The sequence below is a fragment of the Morus notabilis genome, unplaced genomic scaffold, assembly GCF_000414095.1.
Source record: "Morus notabilis unplaced genomic scaffold, ASM41409v2 Scaffold1244, whole genome shotgun sequence".
Taxonomy (NCBI): Eukaryota; Viridiplantae; Streptophyta; class Magnoliopsida; order Rosales; family Moraceae; genus Morus; species Morus notabilis.
In genome coordinates, this window is record NW_010361435.1 from 19,110 (window position 1) to 45,301 (window position 26,192).

Below are 26,192 nucleotides of genomic sequence, written 5' to 3' on the forward strand. Positions count from 1 at the left end.
TTGTTATTATTATTATTATTGTTATTATTATTATTGTTATTGTTATTATTATTATTATTGTTATTATTATTATTGTTATTGTTATTATTATTATTATTGTTATTATTATTGTTATTATTATTGTTATTATTATTGTTATTATTATTATTGTTATTATTGTTATTATTATTGTTATTATTATTGTTATTATTATTATTATTATTATTATTATTATTCTTATTCTTATTCTTATTATTATTCTTATTATTATTCTTATTATTATTGTTATTCTTATTGTTATTGTTATTGTTATTGTTATTATTGTTATTGTTATTATTGTTATTGTTATTATTGTTATTATTGTTATTGTTATTGTTATTATTATTATTATTGTTATTATTATTGTTATTATTATTGTTATTATTATTATTGTTATTATTGTTATTATTATTGTTATTATTATTGTTATTATTATTGTTATTGTTATTGTTATTGTTATTATTGTTATTATTATTATTGTTATTGTTATTATTGTTATTATTATTATTATTATTATTATTATTATTGCAAGTTAATTCGGCATTTAGTTCATCATTCAATTTAATAACGAATAATTTTTAACCTATATCATCTCGCAATTATATTCTGAAATCTTCTCAAACTTTGTGGATCTCGATTTCAATGTTCTATACAATGAATTAAAAAAAATAGATAACATATATACTTACAAATAAGTAATCAACTAACATTTATATATATATATATTGTCAAAAATATATGGATCATTCATTTTTTTTTTTTAAAAGAAAAAGACAACAATGGCTTATCATAGACTATGATAAGCTTTTGTTGAGTACTTGTGCGCTACAAAATGATAAAGTAGCACCATATCTCTGCAGTTCCTATAGTCGCCATGTGGTTTGGTAGCATTGTTAGGTTCTATACTTTGTGATTTCGAGTCCTTTTTTGTTCCTCCAGTTTAGAAGAAATTCCATTACAAAGTTTATGAAGTAACAAAGAAAAAAATTAAGATTATATATATATATATATATATTGATCAACTATCTAATTAATTAGTTAGATTAATATTTTACGGCTAAAACAATTCATCTGAATTGTCTGCTCTCATTTTGAGGTAGTCCTAATTGATAGTTTTAAAGTGAAATGGGGATGGATCTTAGGCTTCTACAAATAGAGCTATCCAATATAGGGCTTTTGTTGAAGAAGACGGCCATTAAAAGTTTTGTATTTCATCATTGAGAGCTATCACATAAATGGAAAATTTCAATTCAAAATAAACGATTTTTGGCTTTTTAACACACTGACATGGGAGACTAAGGAAAGAACAGAACACCAAAATGATGGAATGGTGATTTGCGATTACTGCAATCGAATTCATGAAAGTTTTTCATTTATTTGGTTGAAGAGCACATCAGCTCCAAAATTGCACGCAAAGTTGTCAACAACTTTTGGTATTTAGACTTAAGAGGAAACGATAATTAGTACAACGTCTACTTATATGCATAAAACGACCTGTAGCAACTAGTCAAGCAACAAACGACTTTATTAATCCAGATGTTAATTTTTCTCGAATATTTCATGAGCAAGATTCGACGATTAAGGTTTGCCTGTAACATAGTGACTAAATTTCAATGAGAATTAAGGTTTCTAGATGAAATTTAGTTCCTTCTGACAAAATAATTCTTAATATAAATAGTTTTCTAAAAGATAATTTATAACATTAATACTATGTTTGATACGATGAAAAAGATAAAGAAAGGAAGTATGTTGAGGGATTATTTGATGGAAAATAATAAAATAGTAGTTGTTTGGTACAAAGGAATATAGGAAAAAAGGAAAATAGGTGGATTAAAAGTCGGGCGGAACCACTAATTTTTGTCTCTCTAACATTAGGTGGAAAACTTAAATCAACCCACTAATGACTAGCATAACTTTTTTTTTTTACCCCATTTTAAAGTTTAATTGATATTAAATAATATATAAAATAACCATTTAACCTATTACATATTTTCTTCCCTCTCATCGTACTAAAAAACTAAAGGAAAATCTTTCATTTCCTTTTCTTTTCATTCTCTTTTCTTTCCCTCTTACCAAACGCATATGATATGCGACATTATTGAAATAATTAACAAAAATATTAACAACAAACTGGGCAACACGAAAGAACAACAAAAAACCGATCTCATACTAGAGTTCAACTACGAATACAAGTTTTTTTCTTTTTTTTTTCTCCCCAAAATTCAAAATGCTTACCACGTTGTTCCAATTGATAGCTTTCGGATTACAAGCAAAAAATTTGATAACTTGTAACGAAAGGCAAAGCATCTACAGGCACACCCGCATAGAAGATAAATATACACGTACCAGAGCAAATATCTGTGTGTGTAGATGTCTTTTGCTTAACAACTTAACTATGACAACCATAGAGAAAAATATGATCAATCTTTTCACATAAAAAGAACCACTCCTTTTTCCATATGATCCGGTATATGTACATGTTTCTCTCATAATACATTGTTCAACTTGAAACACCAAGCAATTCAGTTCTGTTTATCTCGCAAAAGTCCTCAAAATCCTTTAAAAAGAATTGAGACCTCATCCCTCAAACCAAATCTGACACAACTCAATACCTTCGTATAAAGTTCTCGACCACATCCTACAAAATCAAAACCCTTGCACAAAATTCCTACTCTTTCTTTTTCTTTTTTTTTTGGTACGGAAGATAATATAGTACACGGATACATCGATTTTACTCTTATTCAGCAACTCAAGCAAAAAATTCCGGTAAATGGTGAAAGGAATAAAAAAAAAAAAAAAAAATAGTGGGGAAACCAGAAATGACCAATGGAAAATCATATAGGCATGTTCACAAAAACTTGGAGCTCAAGGGGCCATTGAATCCTGGAACTTGAATGTAGCGATTAGAAGGGAAGGGCGGTTGCAATACCGGAATGTGGCAAGGCACCGCATAATGTGGTTGCGGTCCAGTAGCCACAAGAGGTGGAGCCACACACAGCTGCATTGCTTGGCCTGCTGAAGTACCTGCATCACACGAGGAACAATAATGAAAGATAAATACATTATTAATAAGAAAAAACTAAGTTCATGACCAAAATAACCATGTACCTACCTTGTTGCTTTGGAAACTGAACCTGATGTGGAGTTGGCAATGGACGCACAAATGGCGATGAGAGAGCCGTCACACCCGAAACTAACTCCTGCAACATGCAAGTGAATTATGATCAAGCAATTGCGAAATTGTAATAGTATTATCAGTTTACTTTAAAACAAATGAAGATGAGAAATTCAGCGTGGCTTTAGGCCACGAAGTAGACTCTAAAAGTCGAATGAAATTTAGTTAAAATGAGAAACAAAAATTCATTCTAGGTGCAGTTATCTAACTAACTCATTATCTAAAACAAGGTTGGCTATATGTTGATCCTTCCTTTCAACAGCTTGGAATTTTCCAGTTAATTCTATTCCAGACCATGCTCACTTTAGGGTGCGGTTGTTCACAAAAGTTCAATAAATAAATAAAATTACTATCAATTCAGTTTCCGCCACGAACCCCATTTATGGACCTTGAGTTATTTCACCATAGCCAAAAGCAATTGAATAGAATATTAAACATCATGTACAAGCCAATACCTGAACAAAATTCAGGTAAATAAGTCACATAAGTATCTAAAAATTTCAATCACATAGCTCCTTGCACATGCACTTGTCTTACTTGAGAAACTGGATGCACATAGAGAAGCTGCCCAAGTCGTCCATCTGTAAGCTGGACACAGAACGAGAACTTAGTAACCGATGATAGCAAGTTATACAAACAAGTACGAAGGAAATAAAAATGCCTTGGTATCCACTCAACAAGATATTGTTTTGGAAGGTAGATTGAGATGCTGAAGGCTAGTGGAAAAAAGCTAAAGATCAAGCAAGCGATGTCCTGCAACTTACAGATTGCGAATTTGAATGCACAATGCCTGGTCCAGCCTGAATAGGATACTGAACAGTATATCTTAGTGGCTGTGGCCTGCTTCCCACATGTCCAATAATCTATAGCCCAAAAAAAAAAAATGGAGGGCGACGTCAAGGACCATTAGCATCATACAACTCAGATAAAAGAAGATTCTTGAACAGTGAAGAAATGCTTCAATTCCATGTTATCTAGTCAGTTTCTTAAGTTCCATTGTAAAAGGTGGTGAAAACATTTAACACGTAAGACAAGAAGCAAATATGTTTTAGAAAAAAACGAGTTCCATTCTCGTTTTGCCTTAAAAGGTTATGAGATTGATCTAAAAGTCCGAGGAGATGTTATATCCGAACTAAAGTAACACTTAGGACAATGATATTTGATGGTACTTACAGGTTGTGGAAACTGAGGAGTTGTACCCACAGTTCCAGCTGGAAGATTACCATATGGGAGAATTTTAACAGGTACAGATGAATGAGATCCAAACGGGCGTAACGCAACCTCTGGCTGAGCAGCAGGAACAGGTATCGGAGGAGAGTTGTTTGGCATATAACCAATGCCAGCAACTGTTTGTACTGCAGAAGTTGCTGATATTGGGTTCGCAAAAGACGGTGAGAATATTTTAGCTCCTGGGTTGAGTCTGGATTCCTATAATAACAGCCAAAAGATATTATCAAGTCAATTAAACTTAAATAAGATAAGAAAGATCATTGACAAAAAAATAAATAAATAAATAAAAGCAAGCAATATCACTGCCTTCGTGTTATACCATATTTTCAATAGGAAATTTAGTCCACTCTAATTTAATCGTTCCAATAAACAACATGCATACTGGTGAAACATTTTGAACCAAGCAAGTGAAGGTTTGAAAGGACAAGAACAAATATGAAATTTAGTACTTCGTTTAATAAACAGCTTTCTCCATATTTAAAAGGGTAAATGATAAAAAAGAATATGAAATTTACCTTGGAGATTTTATTCGACTGTGAAATATGGGAAGGGATTGTCTCAGTTGATGCTACCGGACTATGACTGGACTCTAAGATAACATCCACAACCCGACTAGTTGAAGTTGAGACGTTTGATGAAACTGCACAGGAAGAAGCATCTGCTGACATGGGCCGTTCAAATGACTGCTTTGCCATCTTTGCAGGTAGAGAAGAAGGATCACAGGATGCTCCAGTAGACGATAGCTTGGCTGCAATCAGGGTTTGTTCTTCTTTGACAGGTTTTATTTGGGTGAAGCATGTGTCCACTGCATTTGAAGTATTTAAACAATCAACAAGAGGTTTTAACTTGACAATGGGTACAGCATGTAAAGTTTGTTGTGAATAAAACAACAATAAACTTTAACAGATAAGTAAACATCATAGAGCTAGACCGAGCAAAAGTTTCCCTGATCCATCAAAAGACAGATGGTTTTGTTAAATATCTCACAGCTTAGATGCTATGCTAGAAGCATGCATTGTTGGAAATCCGGCTCTGAAAGAATTGATTGATCAAATGATGCCAACAGTTTTAACTTGAAATTAGGTCCTCTTAGAGTAATTGCTAAAAACACGATTCAATAAAACTACTAAAAGCTCATCAAAGTCGAGTTAGCTTCCAATCCACAAATCGCCCTAGCTTTGGGAGGAATCTATTTATAACATGAGTGATCATCTAGAACAATACCTAACTTACAAGACAATCAAACAATTTGAAATGCTGAGAAAAGTGATAGGTACGTAGACTTACAGCTTGAACTCAAATCCTCAGCTTTAATAGTCTGCAAAAACGAGAACCAAAAAAAATATGAAATTATAAACACATAATAGGTCAATTTGTAGTGGAAAACATCCATGACTGGCATTAACAAAAACAATCTGAACATACACTTTCTTCCGGAGGAAACTCCAATTTTTCTTTAATATCTTTCTTTTCTCCTTGCGACCCATCACGTACACACTGCCTGTCGACAATTGACAATATCCTCAGATTAAAAGGAATAAACAAATGGCACACTACAAAAAGTTAACTTCCCAGAGTATCGTCACAGTGTTGGAGACATATGCATGCTATCTGACATGAGCAGTACCAATGCTTCTATGTCCAACACAAATAGCATTCTTGATGAAAAATTAAAAAAAAAAAAAAAAGGTTAAATTAAATTAAAACCTCGTACAGTTTTCCCCCTTGTCAAGAATTGTGGAAAAGAAAACAAAAAAACAAAAAAAGAAAATAAAAAACGAATGTCAAGTTATACCTCCCATTAACTGCAGCATCAGAGCCTTCTTTGATCTGCATTGAGAAAAAAAGAAGGATAAAAAATAAAAAAAAAGGCTTAATATACTTTTACAAGGTTATATGCAATATAACATATGCTCTAACGGTGTGGACCTACACTGTTAGATAAAACAACCTTTCTTAGAACTTGTTTCTGACTTATAGCCAACTCCTTATTCTTGTAGTTTTCATTTTTTACTGTTTTCCACTTTTTTTTTTCTTCTTTAATTTTCCGTCTCTTTTCAAACTTAGTTTCTCATTCATTTTGAGTTGTTGGTCTATACTCTATGCATTCTTGTTTTTCCTAATCCTGACTATATTTGGGAGAAATAACGAATTAGTAATTACATATATCAGTTGAAGGAAAACGAATTTTTATAAATAAAAACAGAGTATACCTGTGGTAAATTTATCCCATCTATTCTTGAATGTCCAACTTCCAAATTCTCGAAACTTTTCGGCTCTAGTTTTCTGCCTTCATCATCCTTTCTGCCATTTGCTGGCATAAAAGCCTGAGCAAATCCATTCATCTTTTGCACTGAGCTCCTGTTTTAATCATTAAAAATTAGTACTAGTATAAGTAAATGCACGCACACGCTTATGCGTGTATAATAAATGTATGTACACAAAGCATTTATGTACATAAGAGGTCTAGAGATAAGGAAATTAGCAACAAGTACAACAGTACAAAATGTGAATATGTAAAGGCAATACTAGAACGATACAAAATGTGAGTATGTAGAGGAAATACAATTCCAAAATCTAGACAATACTTAAAAGCGTCAATGACGCTCCCGTGGCTTCGTCCGTGGAGGACGAAATGTTTCATTAGTGAGGGTAAGAGGAAACATTTTGTCCCCCGTTAATTTAAATTTGCAGTTTTTTTTTTTTTTTTTGCTTTTCAGACCCCCTCTTTTTTTATTTGCTCCTTTAGTCCCTAATTTTTATTTTTTATCTCACCATTATCTGATTTTATTATCATTTTAGTCCCTACATTTTATTTTATTTTATTTTATTATCTATTTAATCCCTTTTACACCCTTTTTCTTGCCGCGCTGTCTTTTTTTTTCTTTTGCTTCTCTTTCTTTCTTTTTTTTTTTTTTTTGTTTTGTTTTGTCCCCCTTCCTTCTTTACTTGCTTTCTTAGGTGACGTTTGTTTCAAGGGTTCTGTCTAGTTTAAAATTATGGTTTTTAGTTCTACTATAGTGTTTTTCTCTCACAAAAAATTTGAATTTCAAAAATCAGAATCATGAACCATGGTTTTGAATCCATGAACCAAACGTCACCATAGTTGTCAATTATTTTTGTTTTTCCTCTCAACCTTTCAAATCTAGGTTTCGTACTCATGTTTTGTTCTTTTTGATGTCTTTTTGTTGCTTTCACCTGTAGACTCTTTTCCTTTATATTTTTCTAAGATTTTCGACATTTTCTATATTAATATACTACAATTTGCAGGGGAAAAAATGAAGCAATCTCATACTCAAGAAAACATCTTCTGCATTGTTGAACAGTAAGGGCGTGATGCAAATATGCGAATCTAAAACCTTATTTTTGTTCTCAAGTGAACATAAACAACATGGTCTGCAATAAGAAGCCATCTTCCAACTTTATCAAGACATAGTACCTTATATGTTCGGTTCTCTTCATGTTGAAATCGGAGTTGATAAGTTTATCCACTTCATATTCTACACATTCTTCAGAAGGAGCTTTATTATCCACTACACATTCTGCGTCTTTAGCAGCAAGATTCCCAGAATCACCATCAGCTGGAGGCAGAACTCCCTGAATTGCATATAAATAGTGGTATATGATTGTAAATAAATCAACAACTCTTTTTCCAGTAAAGATCTCAAGACCTAGAAGAAAAAAAAGAACAAAAAAAGAATGACACAAATTCATCACCTTTGCAACAAGTTGCACAAGGTCACCTGAAAGAATTACAAGCGTCTCTATCATTGCCCCATTCGCTACGTTTGAATTGGCCTTCCCCTTTTTAGTCATTCTTGCTTTCTTTAGAACAATGCCTACACACAAGAAAGGTGAAAAAAAAAAAAAAATAGAACATCAAATCAACAAACCCCGCCAATACACACACACACACACCCAACAAAAGGAGATGTACAATTCGCAAAGAGAATCATTATTGAAAGACTAAGTTTGCAGCATATTAACTAGTGGGAAGAGATTTTATCTATAGATTAAAGCTAGGTTCATAAAGAATGAAGATCTGATTCCCTTCTGAATAAAAAATCATTATATTTCCCTAACTTCTCTTTTATTCACCATTTCGAAATTCAACAAGCATAACATGACAAACCCAGATCAAAATCCCATTTGATCCCCAACCCCACCAATCCCACACAGCACCAACCTGATTAATCTACAAAATAACACATACCCAGATACAGTTTTGACATAATAATTACAACCCAGGAAACATTTCCCAAAATCACATTAGATCACAAACACAGTTTCAGTTTGGAAGGAAACTCACTGACCGTAGTCGTTTTCGAAGCCAGCGGTGTGGAAGATTCCAGAATAAACGGAACCGTCCTTGACGTGAACGTCCACGGGGAGTCCCACGATACAGATTGTGGCGAAGAGCAAGGCGTCGTCGTTCACCGACGAATAAGAAGTTTTGTTGTCGTAATCACCATGGGGTTCTGATCTCTCTCTGTATAGGAGACCCATAATCACTTTCTCTGTTTCTCTGTTTTTTCTGCTTTTGTTTTTGAAGAAGATCCCAATGGTTGTTTGTTGATTTGTTTGTCTGCGGCGGTTTCTCTCTCAGGAAGACAACGATTGATTTCTCTCTCTAAAATATATAGATCCTCAAGGTTTGGATCAAAGCTAAAACACTTTTTTTTCTCCTTTGATCTCCCGTCTTACCATTTTCGTTCTTTAACTTGCAACTTTGCGAGGTACATGCGTTCGCATATCAAACGACAAAGAATAATTAGGTCGTTGACTGAGTCTCGTATATTTTTAATGACAATTGTGTCGTTTACTCTATCTAATATGATATGACCTTTGTTTCCATCAGCAAACAAAAAGAGAGGCAGGGTCGGAGGTTCGCGACCGAGCCGAAACATTAGGGGTGGCAATTCGTGTCACGTATCGTATTTGTGTCGTATTTTAATCATTTTTTTTTAAATTTACAGTCAACCCGAACATGACCCGTGACACGAAATTTTTTAAAAACCGCAACACGAACACGACACGACCACTTTACGAGTTGACACGATACGACACTACACGAAAATAACCCGTGACACGAAATTAACCTGTGAACCCGAAATTGACATAAAAATTATATACTTTTATTTACTTTTTTACATATTAAAATAGCTTAAAATTCATAACACACTAAAAAATAATAACATCCATTGAAATTAAGCAAATAATACTATAAGATTTTGAGTATAACTATTATGATATCATAAGTTCATAATAAAATCAAAATATGTAATGAAAAATATATGTATTTTTTAGTTTTTTACGAGTTTCGTGTCGTGTTCGGGTTAGGCGGGTCCAACATGAAATTGACCCATGTTTTTCATGTCAATTTCATGTCGACCCAATTTTGACCTGAACCTCTTTTTTTTCAACCCTAACCCGCGAAATTCGTGTCGTTTTCGAGTCGTGTTGTCGTGTCGTGACCCATATTACCGGCCCTACGAAATATCTCCGCTCGATTAGTTCACGGATTTAATTTTTAATTTGAGTTAAAATATAATTTTATATGAAAATTTTTTACTGTAATAAAAAAGTTAAATATAATTTTTTTAGAACTTTTTATTATAATAAAATTTAAATTTTAAACTCGAATCGATAAAATAAATGGGAATACAATTTAATATAATATTATAATTGATGTGATAATTATAAATTTAATATTTTAATAAAAAAATTTCTAATACAAATGTTATTTGTTAGGTTAAATTTATTATATATTATATTTTGTGATAAATTTCGCACTAAATATACAATATGATAAATTTAACACTTAATTTTTATTGATTAATATAGTTGTTTTTTTCATGAAAAATTAGAACATGTAGATTTTCTTAAACCGTTTGTGGTAAATAATATAATTACCAACCAAGAAAATATATAGCATATTTTACAATTTTAATATGTTTGTATTCCAATTTTACCCTTATGTTCTTTCTCTCTTGAACTTTAAATTATTTAAATTTTAACCCCTTAACTTTTAAAAATTATATTTTGGCCCTTTAACTTTATAATATTATATTTTGTCCCCTTAATTTTTGAAAAATTATATTTTTTGACCTAAATTTTTAAAAAATTTCATTTATACCCCTAGTAATGAATCACTTACATTACCTGGTAAATCAGGTATATGAATTATTTACTAAGTAAATGAATCATTACATTTACATGGTTAATGAGGTAAATATATCATTTACATAACTGGGAAATGAGGTAAATGAATCACTAACCAGGGGTGTTTTTGTAAAAAAAAACTTAAAATACAGGATCAAATTATAATTTTCTAAAAGTTGAGGGATGAATTTTAATTTTTCAAAAATTGAGAGGTCAAATTTTAATTTTTAAAAATTGAGTGACAAATAGAACCTCAAAACTTTTGGACAATTATATTTGACACTACTAAATTTTTGTATTACAAAATTTATTATTCTAATAATTTATGGGTATTTTTGGTATTTAAAGAATGGTAAATGTTTCATTTACTAAAATTATGTTATTTACTTCTTATCTCTAAACTTTATGCTATTAATTTTTTTTTTCAATTTCTTAAATATGTTATTTCCCTACTTGCCTCCTGTTTCATTTAATTATTACAACTTTTTCTTTTACAACATTTAAAACTTAAGGCCCATTTGGGAAGTGTATTTGAATAATGATTTAGGCTTTGATTCAAATTCTTTATGATAAAACTATTGACGGAAATTTTTTTATTTAAATTTTGTAAAAAGAAAATACTGTAGTAGAATCTTAATTTGGGTTTGAATATATGTTCCTAATAAGGCCTTAATGATTATAAGAAAAGTTGATTTTAACATTTCATATAACATTAGAGAGAAAGAGGAAAATAAGCTAAGACTTGAGATAAATTAAAATTAATAAGCCAATAGTTTACATAAGTTAATAAATAGGTCAAATTACTGTTTTTATCCATAACTTGTCTGGTTATGAACCATAACTTGACAAGTTATTGTCCATAATTCACGATTTTTGTCCATAACTTGTCCGGCTATGAATCATAACTTGACAAGTTTGTCCATAACTTATCTGGTTATGAACCATAACTTAACAAGTTATGGCTTATTAATTTTTATAACTAAAAATTGACCTATATATTTTCTTAAGCTTTTCATATTGGCCTATTTTCTACTATTTCCCATAACATTATGCATTAGAGAATAAATAAAAATAAGGCATCTTATCATATTTTTTTAATGTCAAATGTACAATTACCATTAGTATTTATATTAGAAATAGTCTATTTCACAACTTAGGCTGTTTTTTCTATGAATCCCTTTTTTGGATAGTAAAAATGACAAATTTATTCTTATTATTTTTTTTATTTGATTAATAAGAGTTTTCATTTATTAAATGGATAACAATTTTAGTTACAAGAACAACAGTTTTTGTCGTTACCTATTAAATGGAAATCGAATTAGTGAAAATGAGAAAAATATTAATAAGGGTAAATATATCATTTTATATCATAAATTAAAAGATTACGGTACTAAAAATAAGTTTTTAAAAATGTTATAGTATTATTTTAATATTATTAAAAGTACAATATATTAATAGAATGTTTTCTTATAACGCAGAGTATTAAAAAAAATTTCCTCTTTAGATTTTTAGTAAATTACCTCTAAATTTTTTAAATTCGATGAAGTGTCTCTCAATTTGTAAAGTTATTATAATATGTCTCATTTTAATGATGATTGTGTCAAATTAATGTTAAAAAACATGTTTAGTAAAAAATTTTAACATTACAATTCAATGTAACATAATTTTTTTAATTTTTGAACTTTTAATCCTTAAATGTAATAAAAATTTTGAATAAATTTAATAAAATATGATACATTGTAATAAATTTATAAATTTAGGTGATTAACTGTCAAACTAAAAAATTTAAGGGACAAATGTGTATGGAAAAAAAAATAACACGCGCCATATATATAAATAAATAATAAATTTATTTAATTTATTGATTTAAATTTTTAATTAAAATATAATTTGATGTAAAAAAAAAATTATTATAATAAAAAAATTAAATATAACTGTCTAATTTTTTTTAGTGGAGCAAAATTCGAATTCTAGGCAATTGCTTCTTAAAATTCACCGTCATTCGGCTTGTTAATCCTCTAAAACCCCTCGCTGCTCTGCCCAACAAAACCCTAGCAACAGCAAAACCATCGTCGTCGTCTTCCTCTTTCTCCATCCCAAAATCTCAGCCATGAGAAAACCCAGATCCAAATCTAAACTCAAATCCAAGTCGAGGCTTGTCAGGAGGCAGTTTCGGGTATCGGAGGAGAAGGAGATCGAGCTGCTCAACTCATGGATCGACGACCAGAAACCCGAATCAGGCTCCAACCCACTCTCTCTCCCTTCTCTTCCCTCCTCCTCCACGCCTCCGTTGGCCAATACGACGGCGTTCCCTCGATATTCCGGCGTCACAAAGTTCAGCCAGCTTCCCCTCTCGCGGAAGACCAAGGATGGCCTCCTCCAGTCCGGCTACGTCGAGATGACGGAGATTCAGCGGGCGTCTTTGCCTCACGCCCTCGCCGGTAGGGACATTCTCGGCGCCGCCAAGACCGGCTCCGGGAAGACTCTCGCCTTTGTTATTCCGGTGAGTTTGGTTTTTGGGAAATTGGATAATTAGGTTTCTAAAATAAATGAAATTTGGATTTCTTTTTGCTTTTAAAGTTCTTTGGTGTTTGATGAATTGTATATATGGCCTTTTCTCTTCAACTGATTGTGAAGAAAATGAAGGAAATTTTGGATTTTGTCTTGCCGGTGAGAAGAATTGATAGCTTTGATTGTTGGAGTTTTTGGTAGCATTTAAAACTCGTTTTTATTTTTTATATGAAAATAAAAATAAAAATATTTTTAATTTAAGATAGAATTTATTTTTAAAAATGTGATTGATAATTTTATTAAACGATTATTTTTAATATAAAAATATATTAATGAGAGAAGAAAAAATAAAAATAAAAAATAAAAAATAATTAAATTTTTTATTTTTTTTTATTTTATATTAAATTAAAAAATTATTTTTATTTTTATTTTTATTTTTTGTCTTTAATTGCACTAAACGTTGTTTTGAAAATATTTTTATTTTTTTTTCTTAAAAAATATGAAAAATAAAAATGAGATCAATTCTAAACACGGTTTTATTTTTCGTATTTGGTTTCTGAGAAATTTGATATTTAGGATTTTTGGACCTGTAAGACCATTACGACAGCAACTAGGAGGATTAAAATTAAAGAATTTTTGAAGGCTCTTTTTATGTAGTACTTAAGAAATTATTTCTTTTTTTTTTTTTTCTCTATGTCGTCCTATAACTCTGTTCATATCAGGTTTTGGAGAAATTGTTTCGCGAGAGATATTCCGCTGAGTGGGGAGTTGGAGCCATCATTCTTTGTCCCATAAGGGAGTTAGCTGAACAAATATTTGAAGAAATAAAATCAGTCGGAAGGCACCATAGCATTAGTGCCGCTCTCATAATTGGTGGGAAAGAGGTAGATTTAGAGAAAGATCGCGTGAACAACATGAACATACTGGTCTGCACCCCCGGTCGTCTTCTTCAACACATGGATGAGACTGTAAATTTTGACTGCTCACAACTTCAGGTCTTCGAATATGCTCTTCTCCTCACAATTTCACTTATTTGGTTTTACTAAAACAAAATCTTGCAAATGAATGTAACTTCAGTTATGCAAGTTAAGATAGAGTATCTAAGGGCTTGTTCTTTTAGAGTTTAACTTGAGTATAATTCTTGAGTTAAATTTGAGTTATAATTTGAGTTGAACTTATAACTTGAGTTTGTGTTTGGTTGTGTACATTTGAGTTATGGTTTGAGATAATAATTTTTTTGAGTTTGTGTTTGAGTGAGTCAAAACTTGAATTTGTATTTAGATAGTATTTTAATAAAAACTCAATGCTGATGAAAAATTTTAATAGGGTATATGGGTCGGGTTTTATTCACTTTTTCATTGTCAACGCATAGAAAAAAAAATCATCTCAATCAGAATTAAAACGAAAAAGTTATAGCATTTTTAAGAATAAAAAAAATACTGTTCATTAATTTGAGTTCGAGTTTCTAAACTCGAGTTGAAGGAGAAATTTAAACTCGAGTTTTAATCCTAAACTTAAGTGTAACTTAAAAGAACATGAATTCGAATAAAGTTGTAATTCGAGTTGCATTTTTTTGAGTTTTTCACTCAAAAGAACAAGCCCTAAGACATTTGTCATCAGCCTGCGGTGCCTTTTCATTTTCCATTAGCAATTTTGATTCATTCTTCTACTTTTTCCTTTTTCCTTTTTTTTTTTTTTTTTTGGGCGTTATCCTCTGACCCTCCTCCGTGTTGATGATGCCAATTGTGTTGCTAATTTTGGTGAAATTCGCTGGCCAGGGAACAGGTTTTAGTCCTTGATGAGGCTGATCGTATGCTTGATATGGACTTTAAGAAGACCCTCAATGACATCGTTTCACAGCTACCTAAGAAAAGACAAACCCTTCTCTTTTCCGCAACTCAAACAAAATCAATTCAAGACCTCGCACGACTGAGTTTGAAGGATCCGGAGTACATCAGTGTGCACGAGGAGTCTGTGACAGCCACTCCAACAGGTCTGCGGCAAACTGCATTGACTGTTCCATTGGAACAAAAGCTGGACATGTTGTGGAGTTTCATAAAGTCGCATCTTAATTCAAGGACTCTAGTGTTCCTCTCTACTCGCAAACAGGTTAGTCTGATGCTTTTTTGCATCAATAATTTCCCTTTTCTCTGTTTCAATGTAATGTTGTCTGTTATTGTTCAAACTACAAGAAAACTTCTTCATATTTGTTTCTTTTTTCACCTTACAAAGAAATAAAATATGGTGAATTCTTTCACTCAACAAATATTAAGGGAGATAGTACGTATTAAATATATTTTTCCTAGTTTTTCCTTTTTTTTTTTTTTTTGTTGGGTGATTTGTGGCATGCTTCCATGTCTAGAGGATTCTGTGTTTACCACCTTTTAGCTATTTTTTGCAGACAGTATTTGTCTTTGAAGCATTCAAAAAGCTTCGTCCTGGAATACCCTTGAGATGTCTCCATGGAAAGATGAAACTGATAAAAAGACTGGGGGTATATAAACAATTCTGTGCGGAACAACGATCAGTTCTTTTCTGCACTGATGTAGGTTCGAGAGGCCTCGACTTTAACAAGGCAGTTCAGTGGGTTGTTCAGGTGAGCACTTGGTCTTTTGAAAAGAATGTATTGTTGAAGTGGAAAAAAAGAACGTATTTGTTCCAACTTGGCTCCAAAAGTTTTTATTGTGTTTGTGTGTAGGTGGATTGCCCAGATGACATAAAAACATACATACACCGAGTCGGCCGAACAGCTCGCTACAATTCTAGGGGGGAATCACTTTTATTTTTGCTGCCATCTGAAGAGAAAATGCTTGGGAAATTACAATCACAAAAAATACCCCTGCGGGAAAAAAAGGTGGACATCAAGCGTTTTATTTTTTCCTTCATGTTGACCGTCCCCAAATCTTTCAGATGGTTTGTCTTCTGATGCTTAAATTGTTGCTATGCAGATTTCTCAGGTAAACAAATTGAGACTACAACCAGTTTCTGGGTTGTTGGCAGCTTTGCTAGTCAAGTATCCGGATTTGCAGTATAAAGCACAAAGGGCGCTTCTAACATATTTACGGTCTATACACAAAAACAAGGATAAAGAGATCTTTGATGTCACAAAGCTTAGTATTGGCGACTTTTCTGCATCACTTGGTCTTGCAATAACCCCCAAAATTCGTTTTCTAAATCAGAAGGTCAAGGCAAATGAAATGTCAGGAAAATCTTCCGCTCTCGAACCCGAAAGTTCTAGCGAGGATGATGAGTTGGAGATTCCCGAAGAAGACCATGATATTGGTAATTTCAAGGTAGAGGAAGGCCATAATATCGGTAATTTCAAGGGAGAGGAGATGGAAAAAAGTTCTCTTCTAGGACATGATACCACAGACGGGAAGGAAGGTTTAGCAGATATCGTGTATGTCATTTTTTTTTTTTTGTTCTTTTTTGTTTTATGTTATGCTTTCCTCTCAGTGTATAGCAATAATAAAAAATGGCTTGGTTTCAGCGTCAAAAATTGGCCCAATAACATGTGATATTCTCTTTAGATACTTATTCCGTGGTAGGAAACTTTATCAGTGTGATTTAAGAAGCTGATCATATCTTTTTTTTCCCCCCTTGAAGGATGAGAACACGGGTTCTAAAGAAAAAGAAGTTGAAGATCAATGTCCATCAGCCAACCGGGACCAGGGTCGTTTTTGATGATGAGGGAATCAACCCACTACCGCCACTTGCGAGGCTAGCTGACACGAAGAATGGCAGTGATAACTTCTTGCTTGATAAAGGTAAATGTTCCCACTTTTGCATTAAGGTTTTTAAAACTTGTGTCCCTAGAACTTTTTGTGGTTTCCAAATTTCATTCTGATTTTTTTGGGGGGGCAATTAATCCTTTCACTCACAAAAAATAATGGCAATCTATTATTGCTCATGTTGCAGGCAGGAAAAAAGATTATTACAGAAAGGTGATGGAAGAGATGAAGCATGTGGACAAGGAAGACAAGCTTATTTACCGTGAGCGCCGGCGAGAAAAAAGAACCAAGGAGAAGATGAAGAGAAAGAAAGGTAAAATGGAAGAAGATTATGGTGACCAAGATGATCTTGCTGAAGAAGAGGAATATTGGAATAAAAAAGCAAAGATTTACTTTGGTAGCGACAGTGATGAAGAAAAAGAAGAAAACAAGGGTAAAGAAGTTAAAGCTGCCTCAATGTCGTTAGCAGAGCAAGAAGCTTTGGCGCTCAAGCTGTTAGGTTCGATGCAGCAAAAAAATTAAAACAAGAAAGTATTTGCAACTTGGTGACCTGGCCGAAAAATTTTGTTTACATATTTAACTTATTAGTTTTTGCAATAGCTAAAATTACTGAAACTTATTATTATTATTTTTAAAATCTTTAGAAAAACATGTTTCAATTTCATATTCGATGAACTTTGTGGACCAAAAGACAAAAGATAATATAGAGCTTATTTAGTCCGTTGATTCGAGTTTTTAATTGAAGTTGATATGTGACTTTATGTAAGAGTTTTTTATTGTAATAAAAAAGTTAGATGTGATTATTTTTTAGAATTTTTTACTGTAATAAAACTTGAATTTTTATTTGAATCGGTGAAATTAACGAGGTCATAAAAATACTTTTGAGCCAAATTTATATCTTAAAACTTATTTTTATAAAAAAATTAAAGTAAAATTAATTAAGCATCTAGAATGGGCGGTAAGGAAAGTAAAATAAGACTAAATCAAAAGGATATCTTTATAGTTTTTTTAAAAATAGAATGATGAATTTCTTTTTATAGAAAAAACAGGAGGATGAATTGAGAAAAACTTGAAATTTGAATGTATATTTATGAAACTAACGCTTTTCATAAACAAGTAATAATGATTAACAACAAGAAGTTCAAAGTTTTGGCTTAGTTTCATTTAGATTTGCCATTAACTTGGAGACTAACTAGTCATTTACAAAAAATAAAAAAATAATAAAAATAACAGTAGTCAAATTTAGTACAATCTCCTACAATAAATATTGGAATAGGCAATAAAGGATACATACAATAATGCCATGTTAAATTTCATTATGTTACTCATTTCCAAGGTCAGCGTTAATAAATGTTTTGTTACACTCTTTTTTTTTTTTTTTTTTTTAGGGGGTTTTGTTACACTTTTTACTTTACATGTTAGTGGCAAATATGACCCTTGGACCATAGCAGAAACAACGTTTAATATATTAGTAAAAAAAAGTGTCACGACTTCCTAGGATATACGTATAATGTACTCCAATCATCAATATAATGTGACGTTTGATTTATGAGTTTAGAATCATAGTTCGTAATTTTAATTTTTAAAATTTAATTTTTTTTTTTTAGAGAAAAACATTATAATAGAACTACAAATCATGATCTTAAATAAGACAGAATCTTTAAAATAAAAGTCACCTAAGACTTTTTTCACTTCTTACTTATATCAGATAGTGCCATAAGGTGTTGTTTTTTTTATTTTCTACCACACTCAGTTTGGAATCCTAAGCCGGAGAAGGGCGAGGATGTCCAACTTGAAGACAAATGTGCCAGAACACATTAATTTCACTCATTCTGCATACTGTTGGTCATTTAGAGCTTTACAATTTGAGAAAGTTAGGAGTTGTTCTTTTAGAGTGTAATTTGAGTGTAATTTTTTAGTTGAATTTGAGTTATAATTTGAGTTGAAGTTGTAACTTGATTAAAGTTGAGTAAAATTGAATAAAATTAAAACTTAAAAGAACGTGAACTTGAATAAAGTTAAAACTCGAGTTGTCTTTTTTTGAGTTTTTTGGACGAAAGAAATTTTGTTGCATATTCTCATGCAATGCAACAACATTTGCAGACAAAAACTTTTTTTTTTTTTTTCTTCTTGGAAAAACTGCAGACATAGAAACTTATACAATGCAGAAACACCCCCTCTGAATGTGACATTTTCACACTTTGGAGCAAAATTAACTTTAGTGAAACTTACATACCCTTCTCTCTTGCTCTGAATTAGCATACCCTCCTCATTCTAAATACACATTCCTTTTCTTTTTTTTTAATTTTTTCCGGAACTCCATTGCAAAACAGCAAGAGTAGGTGTTGTTGTCACTAAATTCTACTCCGAACCGCAAGCTCGCGCTTTACTTTGTCCCTCAAAACCCTCCTTAGCAACTTGTTAGAGGCTGTTCGAGGAAACTCCGGAACAATCTTCACAAAATTCACCTGTTAATTCATTTAAAGTGTTAAAAACAATGACGCATACAAGTCAAAAAAATCAATCCATTATACGCAATATCAGTTTCGTACCATTTCTTCATCAAGAATTTTATCCGAAATCCAAAACTTTTAAGTAATTCATATGGTAAATCGTGGTTTTTTATGCCCCCATTTTTTTCCCATTTAGGTATATGCAAAAGTTTGAGAATCAAACCTTAAACAAAGGATTGAGGTTACTTTGAATGGCTTTTGAGAATTTGGTCCTCAGATTTTCTGCTTCAGAGTTGTATCCATTCTTCAATACCACGTATATAACCAGCTGTTCTGGGCCCCCATTAGCAGGAGCCACGCTAACTGCCGCCGTCTCCAAGACACTTTCATCAGCACGGTCACACACACGTTCGATTTCAACAGAACTAGTCTGCATATCGACAAGCAAAATAGACGTATACATTTCAAAAATCTCCTTCAGACATGACTGAGTTAGTAACAAATGCTTATTCTCACTTAAGATTCCACGTAAAAAGAGGTGTGTGAATAATATACCTTAATGCCACCAAGGTTCATGGTGTCATCAGCCCTCCCTTGTACAACGAAAAAGCCTCCAACAGTTCTTCTAATGATATCTCCATGTCTCCTGAGCCACTGCCAATATATATCTCAAGTTGAAGAAAAAATTTTACATTTACAAGACCCTTTTTAGGATTTACTATATTGACTATATGAAACCACAAAATTGCTAATATTATGAATTCTGCTTGGGAAAAAGCTCACAAAATCATTTCTCTTCTTGAGATCAATGTCACTACAAATACAAATAGACACGACTACGAAGTTAAAAGCGTGGTTTCTCTGAGAGGATTTTGAAGAGGGTAGTTCTGATCTTACCATTCCTTTGTACACTGGCATTCCCTTAAAGTAAACCTTTTCATGATCAGCATTAAGCAGTCTATTAGTCGCTCCCATGTATAGAGGGAACAACCCCACTTCACCGCTACAAGGTTCATCATCCGGCTGCCATGTTGGTCAAAAATTACAAACAAACAAATAAATGAACATGTAAACTAAACATACATGCTCCAAATTTATCAAATAATCGACTCTGGAACATTCTTACATAAGGATTTCCATTTTCATCAAGGATGGCAAAGCCGGTTGTCATTGATGCTGTGCTGAACGCTCCAAAAGCTTGCGGCTGCAACAGACTTGCTTGTATGTAAGATGATGCAAGCTCTGTCCCTCCACAACACTCAACAATGGGCTTGTAATAAGCTTGTGACGATAGCCAGAGGTCATCGTCCACGTTAGAAGCTTCTCCTGTTGAAGCAAATGACCTGCATATATTTCATATACTAATTAGTTTCTTGCGAGTCATGGACAAAATAACAAGTTTACCAAACTTTGTAGAGAAGATTACTTTATTTTTGTCCAATCTAGGCCTCTAATACACTTTGTACTCTTCCAAGTTTTCACAAGGCTTGGAACTGTGCCTAAAATAGTCACTCCCGCATCCTGGAAAATGTATCATAGTAGAATATCAGATGTTTGGACCAAGAGTGCTAGTGTTCTTCAAAACATTATTTGCTACTGATAAACTTAATTTTTTTCCTGGTTTTTTAGTATTTGGTCGCAATGATTTTTTCTTCGTCCCTACAATAATTTCAAGTTGATAGATTTTCAAAAAATCGTTAACAAGAGATAAATTTTAGCACACTCTAGGATTAATTTAGGAACTAAATTTCCCAAGAGAGAATTTTAGGACGAAAATGCCAAACTACTACAAGTTTAGGGGTATACGTGCTAAAAACAACTATAATCATTCCATTCAAGAGTTAAACCCCCTTAGTGATTGGAGTTAATTGCTATCATTCTTTAAGTTCAAGGCTAAATTGCCAAGAAAAAATCTTCGGCCTAATAATAATGATTTCAAAATGCCTTTTCTCTTCTACCTTATTTTCGGCACATTTTGTTTAAGCCAACAAGAATTTGCATTACAACAAATGCAGGCAGAGAAAGTATTGGTTGAGTTACCTGAACAAATTTTCCGAAGCCACGGCCTAGAGGAGATCCATGATATAAAGCAAGAGTTGCGCCGGAGAGAAAGCATGAGAAAAGTACAATGGGGCCCATCACCCATCCTAAATTTGTTGGCTGACACAAAACATCTCCAGCTTGTACATCCATATGAGCCCATGAATCTGCTGCACACCTAATTGGAGAAAGTTGTGTCCATGGAATAGCCTTTGGTTCTCCTGATGAAGATTAAAAAAACCAAAATATACACATAAAAGTCATAATTAAAAGAATATTGCACTAATTGTGAGTTTAAACAATTCTTCTACCTGTGGTTCCGGATGAAAAAAGTATATTGATCACAGAGTCTATTGGTTGATAGAATGGAGAGTAGTATTTTGATCTGCCAACAAAATAACACAATTATTCTATCACAAAATTTATTGGTAGGACAGAATATTAAATGGTAGTGGAAGACATTCTTTTATGCATTTTTTTTGTTACCTTGAATGGTTACTAACATTGGAAAGAAAATCATGCCATGATATATCCTGTGCTCTTAACTGAACCCCTGTATTGCTACCAGTTGCAGGGAGGACAATAGCTTTACTCGGTGCAGCTTGGACGACTCGGCTGCGAGAAGGAAAGAATATCATGAAAAAACTGGTGATCCATTTTATTTGAACATTAGTTTATGAAGAACTTTAAAAATAAAAAATAAAATAAAATAACCATATTGAAGGTTCTAAAACTTCATTTTTGATTAACATTGACATTTAATCATTTGGCTTTTGTCCCTCACATTCTAATGCCTAAAATACATATAGACATTTGGAAAGTGTTTGTTACCTGTATAGAGGAAACTTCCGACCTCCTCTTACTATGAAATCCTGTGCACAAAATTGAAGAAGAAATCATTTCCGGGATAAAGAAGCACGACACAAACTCTACACAAACAAGCTGGATCTTGGTCTTCGAATTTAGATTTACAAGTTATTTCAAGCTAGAGAGAGAGAGAGAGAGAGAGAGAGAGAGAGAGAGAGAGAGAGAGAGAGAGAGAGAGAGGGAGAGAGAGACAGAGGAGAGACAGAGGAAACTAGAAGAAGAATCACCTGGGTAAAGATAGCCTTGGCTTTCGACACTCGCAAGCGAGTTGCAATTTCATTTGCAGCGAAGCTATCAGCTATTGATACAACCACAAGACCAGATAGTATAATGGCCAAATATATAATAACTGCAGTAACTGTCATTGGCATGTCAATCGCAATCGCATCACCCTTTGAAAACATCGTGTCAAGTGCATTAGCCACCAGCCTGCGAATCACATTATCGAAAAATATCATATGAAATGGAGACAATGTAAGAATTAATATTCTAGACACACTACAGACAAACATATATGCAGACATTTCTAGATGTCCATTGGAATATCAAGCGATACCCAATAAGTTTCCATTGGATTCACCATTTTTCGAATGTTGTTATCAATACAACAGAGAATTATCTAACTGCAAGAGCCTTAGACACTAATTTCTGGCTCCATGTTCATTTTTTCTTTTTGTTTCTGTTTAAGAAAACATCATTACCTCCGATTATAATCTTTATTTTTCGAAGCAATATAAAAGCAAGTTATTTAAAAGTGCATACGCAAATACCATAGGAAAATGTAAATGATCATGAGGTTAATGACAAGATTTGTAGTGAAGATACACATATGCAGAGGATATCAATCAACCTTAGCCTAATATTGTGAAGAACAGAACACAGGTTTCTCAAGATTTTAAATATGGCAGGAATAAGTTTTTTTTTTTTTTTAAATCAAAGCAACAAAAGAAATTAGCAACTTCATTCATTTGATATGATGAAATGATAATGGCACTTGTGTCACAACAAGAACTGGATGTAATTGATAGGCAAGAAACATGAATAAGTAGAAATTTTGTAAATGGATAATGCAACTCAGAACATACATTACTTGCTCTCTAAGTTCCTTTAGAGTCATACTGTTTACAGCAGCATCATCGTGACCTTCGTCTCTCCATACAATAGCTACGCTGTCATCATTTTTCCTAGGATACGCGGTGGGAGACAGACAACATTCGGCGATGTTCAAAACTGAGCCTGGAAGCCATGATCCGCCGTGCTTCGATTTGTCAGTTCTATCTAGGATACACCTCGGGGCTTCTCGGAATGAAACCGAAAGTTCTTTCAGGAAAATTGACCAGTAAGCCTAATAAACCATGTTACAACAACTCATTTAATACTTCCACTTTCAAATAAATAAATGAGTAAATAAACTTGGCTTACAAAGCAAATACTTACCTCAGGATGCTGGACAGAAAATTTCTGAAAGAGGCTATAACTTGTTATAGGATCCTTGTATAATGGCCCCAAAAGCTCGGAACCATGCTTCTCCATGAGACGTCCCAAGTTCGTATGCTTGGACTCATATCTGAGAGTAAAATTATGAAACTAAAATAAAATAAAGAGATGATAGGTAAAACTAGTATGATAAAATATGCACATAAATTTTTCCCCTAATATTGGTGGAACCATCAAACATAAGTTTCGGCTGTTTTTGTGTTTAGTAAAAAAGTAAAAAAAGTGTTTATGAAAGAAGTTAAAAGCTGCACTCAGTGTCAATCTCTCTCTTTAATAAATATTTTTAAATACTCAAAAGACTATCCATTTTATTTCATAATTGCCAAAGTACTCTCACTAACAACCGTTTTAAGATTATAATTTATTAAGCACTCATCTACTTTATGTCAGTAGTAATTTTTTTAAAATTTATGGCAATATCAAACTGACCCTATATAGTATCACAAAAAAAAAAAAAAAAAAAAAAAAAAAACACTCCTATTTGTTGGCTTAATCGTAATTCTCGTCCCTCAAACGATCCGCTTCCAATTTCAAAAAATAAAATAAAAATAAATAAATAAACGTAATGCATCTGAGAAATCAGAACAAGAGAGTGTGTGTGTATAACTAAGGCTCATGTAGTCACAATGCTAGCGAAAAAAAAAAAAAAAAAAGTACTTCGTAACTACTCCTAATAACATGATCAGAAGTATACAAAGAGACAGCCCAAGAATGAAACAAGTGGACATAGTAAATTAAGGTAATGAAACATGTATACAAAACACGCGCGCGCGCGCACACATGTATCGAGATCGAGATGGAGAGAGAGAGAGAGAGAGAGAGATGGAGATATTACAGAGAAGGGAACCAGTAGAGAGGAGGGCCTCTGTTGGAGACATCCCAATTGGCATAGACGGAATAGTAAACCAGCTGGTGCACTTCATGTGGGTGCCATGGCTTGAGCAGCCTCCGAGCCACAATCTCGCGCCACAACTCGGTCGGCTGCTCGAACTCACACCCTTTGGCTGCATCCTTAACGAGCCTCTCCAGCTCATTGGCCTCCTCAATGCTTAGCCCCGCCTTCACCAACTCCTCCACACCCACCTCCTTTATGCTCTTCGCCATTATTCCCGTATCTGATCTTTCTCTTTCAGATGATCAGATTGGGAAAAAAAAAAAAATTATTTCTGCTCTGTTTAAGACAGACAGAGTAGTTCCTTCCTTTGTCAAATTGTTTGGTGAGAAAAATGTTGAGTTTAGCCACGTGAGGGGGTAGGCTACCAAACTCTTCGGCTAATATCTATGCAGTAATTAATTTAATCAGAGCTTCCTTAATTTTTTTTTTTTTTTTAAAAAGATAGTTATGATATATTAAAATAATTTTATAGAGTTTAGTCAAAGGTTAGTGACTGCCAATGAATGAACAAGACACTGAGCCGCCAGTGATTTGGTCAACAGTAGCCGCCTTTCATTAAAAAAAAAAAAAAAAAAAAAAAAAAAAAGAGAAACCCATTTTAAAAAGCCAAATTAGATTTTGAAAAAAAAAAAAAATAGTGAACCCACTCTTACAAGCCAAATTCGAATGTTGAAGGACCAAATTAGCAATTAATTTATACCTCATTTATTTCACTAATATGAATTTTTAATTTTAAGTTTTAATAATAAAAAATTCTTAAAAAATGTCATATCTAACATTTTTTATTACAGTAAAAAATTCTCAAAAAATATTATATCTTAATTTAAATTAAAAATTTAAATCTGTAAAACGAATTACGCCTTAAAAATTTATCTTATTACGGACTAGGGACACAATAAGAAAAGAAAAGACAAAAGCCGTCTTTTTATTTTGAGTAATTGGCATTGTTCGCATTGATGCTCACCTAATTGAATTCTTGCCCGTCTACCACTTTGATCCTGAATTATTTTTTGTCGGACATAACAGACCATTATATATCAGTGACCGTCACGATAAAAGGACCAGAAAAACAAATATTGGCCTGTTAACACGAATATAAAAATTCATGCAAAAAATAAATAATCATAAAAAAGATAGATTGACACAATGAAGTGGTTATTTGACATAGCCAAAAATCAAGGAAAGAAACCACTTGTGTTGTACATAGCGATGAAGATAAAACAATTTTATTAAGCTTTGAATTAGAGTTACGACTTTTGAAATTATAAGTTTGCCCCGAAACTTTACCTAAGTTTTAGGCGTTAACCCACGACGTCTGGTTTTGAGCCTAAAACGCAATGAATTTTCTCTCAGGAAAAAAAAAATGAATCAAACATGTGTTCACCTAACTACGCAAAGCCTAAACATGGGAAAATTTTTACATTAATTGCACTTGATCGAGGATCAGATTTCTAATTTTTTCACTTTTTCACCATTCATAGTTACTAAATCACCTCATTTGACTTGTATCAAACAACCTTTCACATGATACTCACCTCTTATTGTGATCAATTTGTTTGCTCAAGGAGTTGAAAGATGCCTTTAGGGCTTGCAATATTATGTTGCAATAAGTC

The 26,192-nt window shown here is 32.7% G+C and overlaps 3 protein-coding genes across 3 annotated transcripts; 1 reads left to right on the forward strand and 2 right to left on the reverse strand.

The window, feature by feature from the left end:
• Positions 1-2,449: 2,449 nt before the first annotated feature.
• On the reverse strand, positions 2,450-9,129 carry LOC21385898 (polyadenylate-binding protein-interacting protein 4). Its single transcript, XM_010099498.2, has 13 exons — positions 8,737-9,129; positions 8,141-8,262; positions 7,863-8,020; positions 6,637-6,784; positions 6,219-6,253; positions 5,849-5,924; positions 5,711-5,741; positions 4,939-5,228; positions 4,367-4,621; positions 3,958-4,056; positions 3,731-3,781; positions 3,131-3,218; positions 2,450-3,042 (listed from the first exon to the last, which is right to left on the reverse strand). The coding sequence occupies exons 1-13, from the start codon at positions 8,927-8,929 to the stop codon at positions 2,867-2,869; spliced, it is 1,722 nt and encodes a 573-aa protein (XP_010097800.1). The 5' UTR covers positions 8,930-9,129; the 3' UTR covers positions 2,450-2,866.
• A 3,489-nt stretch (positions 9,130-12,618) lies between these two features.
• Positions 12,619-17,514, forward strand: LOC21385899 (DEAD-box ATP-dependent RNA helicase 32). Its single transcript, XM_010099499.2, has 8 exons — positions 12,619-13,088; positions 13,819-14,091; positions 14,882-15,205; positions 15,498-15,692; positions 15,795-15,950; positions 16,045-16,496; positions 16,703-16,863; positions 17,015-17,514. The coding sequence occupies exons 1-8, from the start codon at positions 12,696-12,698 to the stop codon at positions 17,347-17,349; spliced, it is 2,289 nt and encodes a 762-aa protein (XP_010097801.1). The 5' UTR covers positions 12,619-12,695; the 3' UTR covers positions 17,350-17,514.
• Positions 17,515-18,867: 1,353 nt separating this feature from the next.
• LOC21385900 (probable acyl-activating enzyme 18, peroxisomal) lies at positions 18,868-24,922 on the reverse strand. Its single transcript, XM_010099500.2, has 14 exons — positions 24,520-24,922; positions 23,625-23,754; positions 23,273-23,532; positions 22,415-22,616; positions 22,152-22,192; positions 21,807-21,935; positions 21,632-21,705; positions 21,321-21,541; positions 20,707-20,801; positions 20,407-20,623; positions 20,178-20,303; positions 19,836-19,934; positions 19,504-19,710; positions 18,868-19,295 (listed from the first exon to the last, which is right to left on the reverse strand). The coding sequence occupies exons 1-14, from the start codon at positions 24,786-24,788 to the stop codon at positions 19,182-19,184; spliced, it is 2,184 nt and encodes a 727-aa protein (XP_010097802.1). The 5' UTR covers positions 24,789-24,922; the 3' UTR covers positions 18,868-19,181.
• Positions 24,923-26,192: the final 1,270 nt, after the last annotated feature.

Excerpts from the sequence above, each read along its gene's own strand:
- LOC21385898 (XM_010099498.2), bottom strand. The coding sequence starts at position 8,929 with ATGGGTCTCCTATACAGAGAGAGATCAGAACCCCATGGTGATTACGAC. Across the intron at positions 5,925-6,218 it reads GATGCTGCAGTTAATGGGAG|GCAGTGTGTACGTGATGGGT; the intron begins GTATAACTTGAC and ends AATTGTCGACAG. Across the intron at positions 3,043-3,130 it reads TCAGTTTCCAAAGCAACAAG|GTACTTCAGCAGGCCAAGCA; the intron begins GTAGGTACATGG and ends CGTGTGATGCAG.
- LOC21385899 (XM_010099499.2), top strand. The coding sequence starts at position 12,696 with ATGAGAAAACCCAGATCCAAATCTAAACTCAAATCCAAGTCGAGGCTT. Across the intron at positions 13,089-13,818 it reads CTCTCGCCTTTGTTATTCCG|GTTTTGGAGAAATTGTTTCG; the intron begins GTGAGTTTGGTT and ends TGTTCATATCAG. Across the intron at positions 14,092-14,881 it reads TTGACTGCTCACAACTTCAG|GTTTTAGTCCTTGATGAGGC; the intron begins GTCTTCGAATAT and ends GCCAGGGAACAG.
- LOC21385900 (XM_010099500.2), bottom strand. The coding sequence starts at position 24,788 with ATGGCGAAGAGCATAAAGGAGGTGGGTGTGGAGGAGTTGGTGAAGGCG. Across the intron at positions 21,542-21,631 it reads TTTTTCATCCGGAACCACAG|GAGAACCAAAGGCTATTCCA; the intron begins GTAGAAGAATTG and ends AATCTTCATCAG. Across the intron at positions 19,711-19,835 it reads TGAACCTTGGTGGCATTAAG|ACTAGTTCTGTTGAAATCGA; the intron begins GTATATTATTCA and ends GTCGATATGCAG.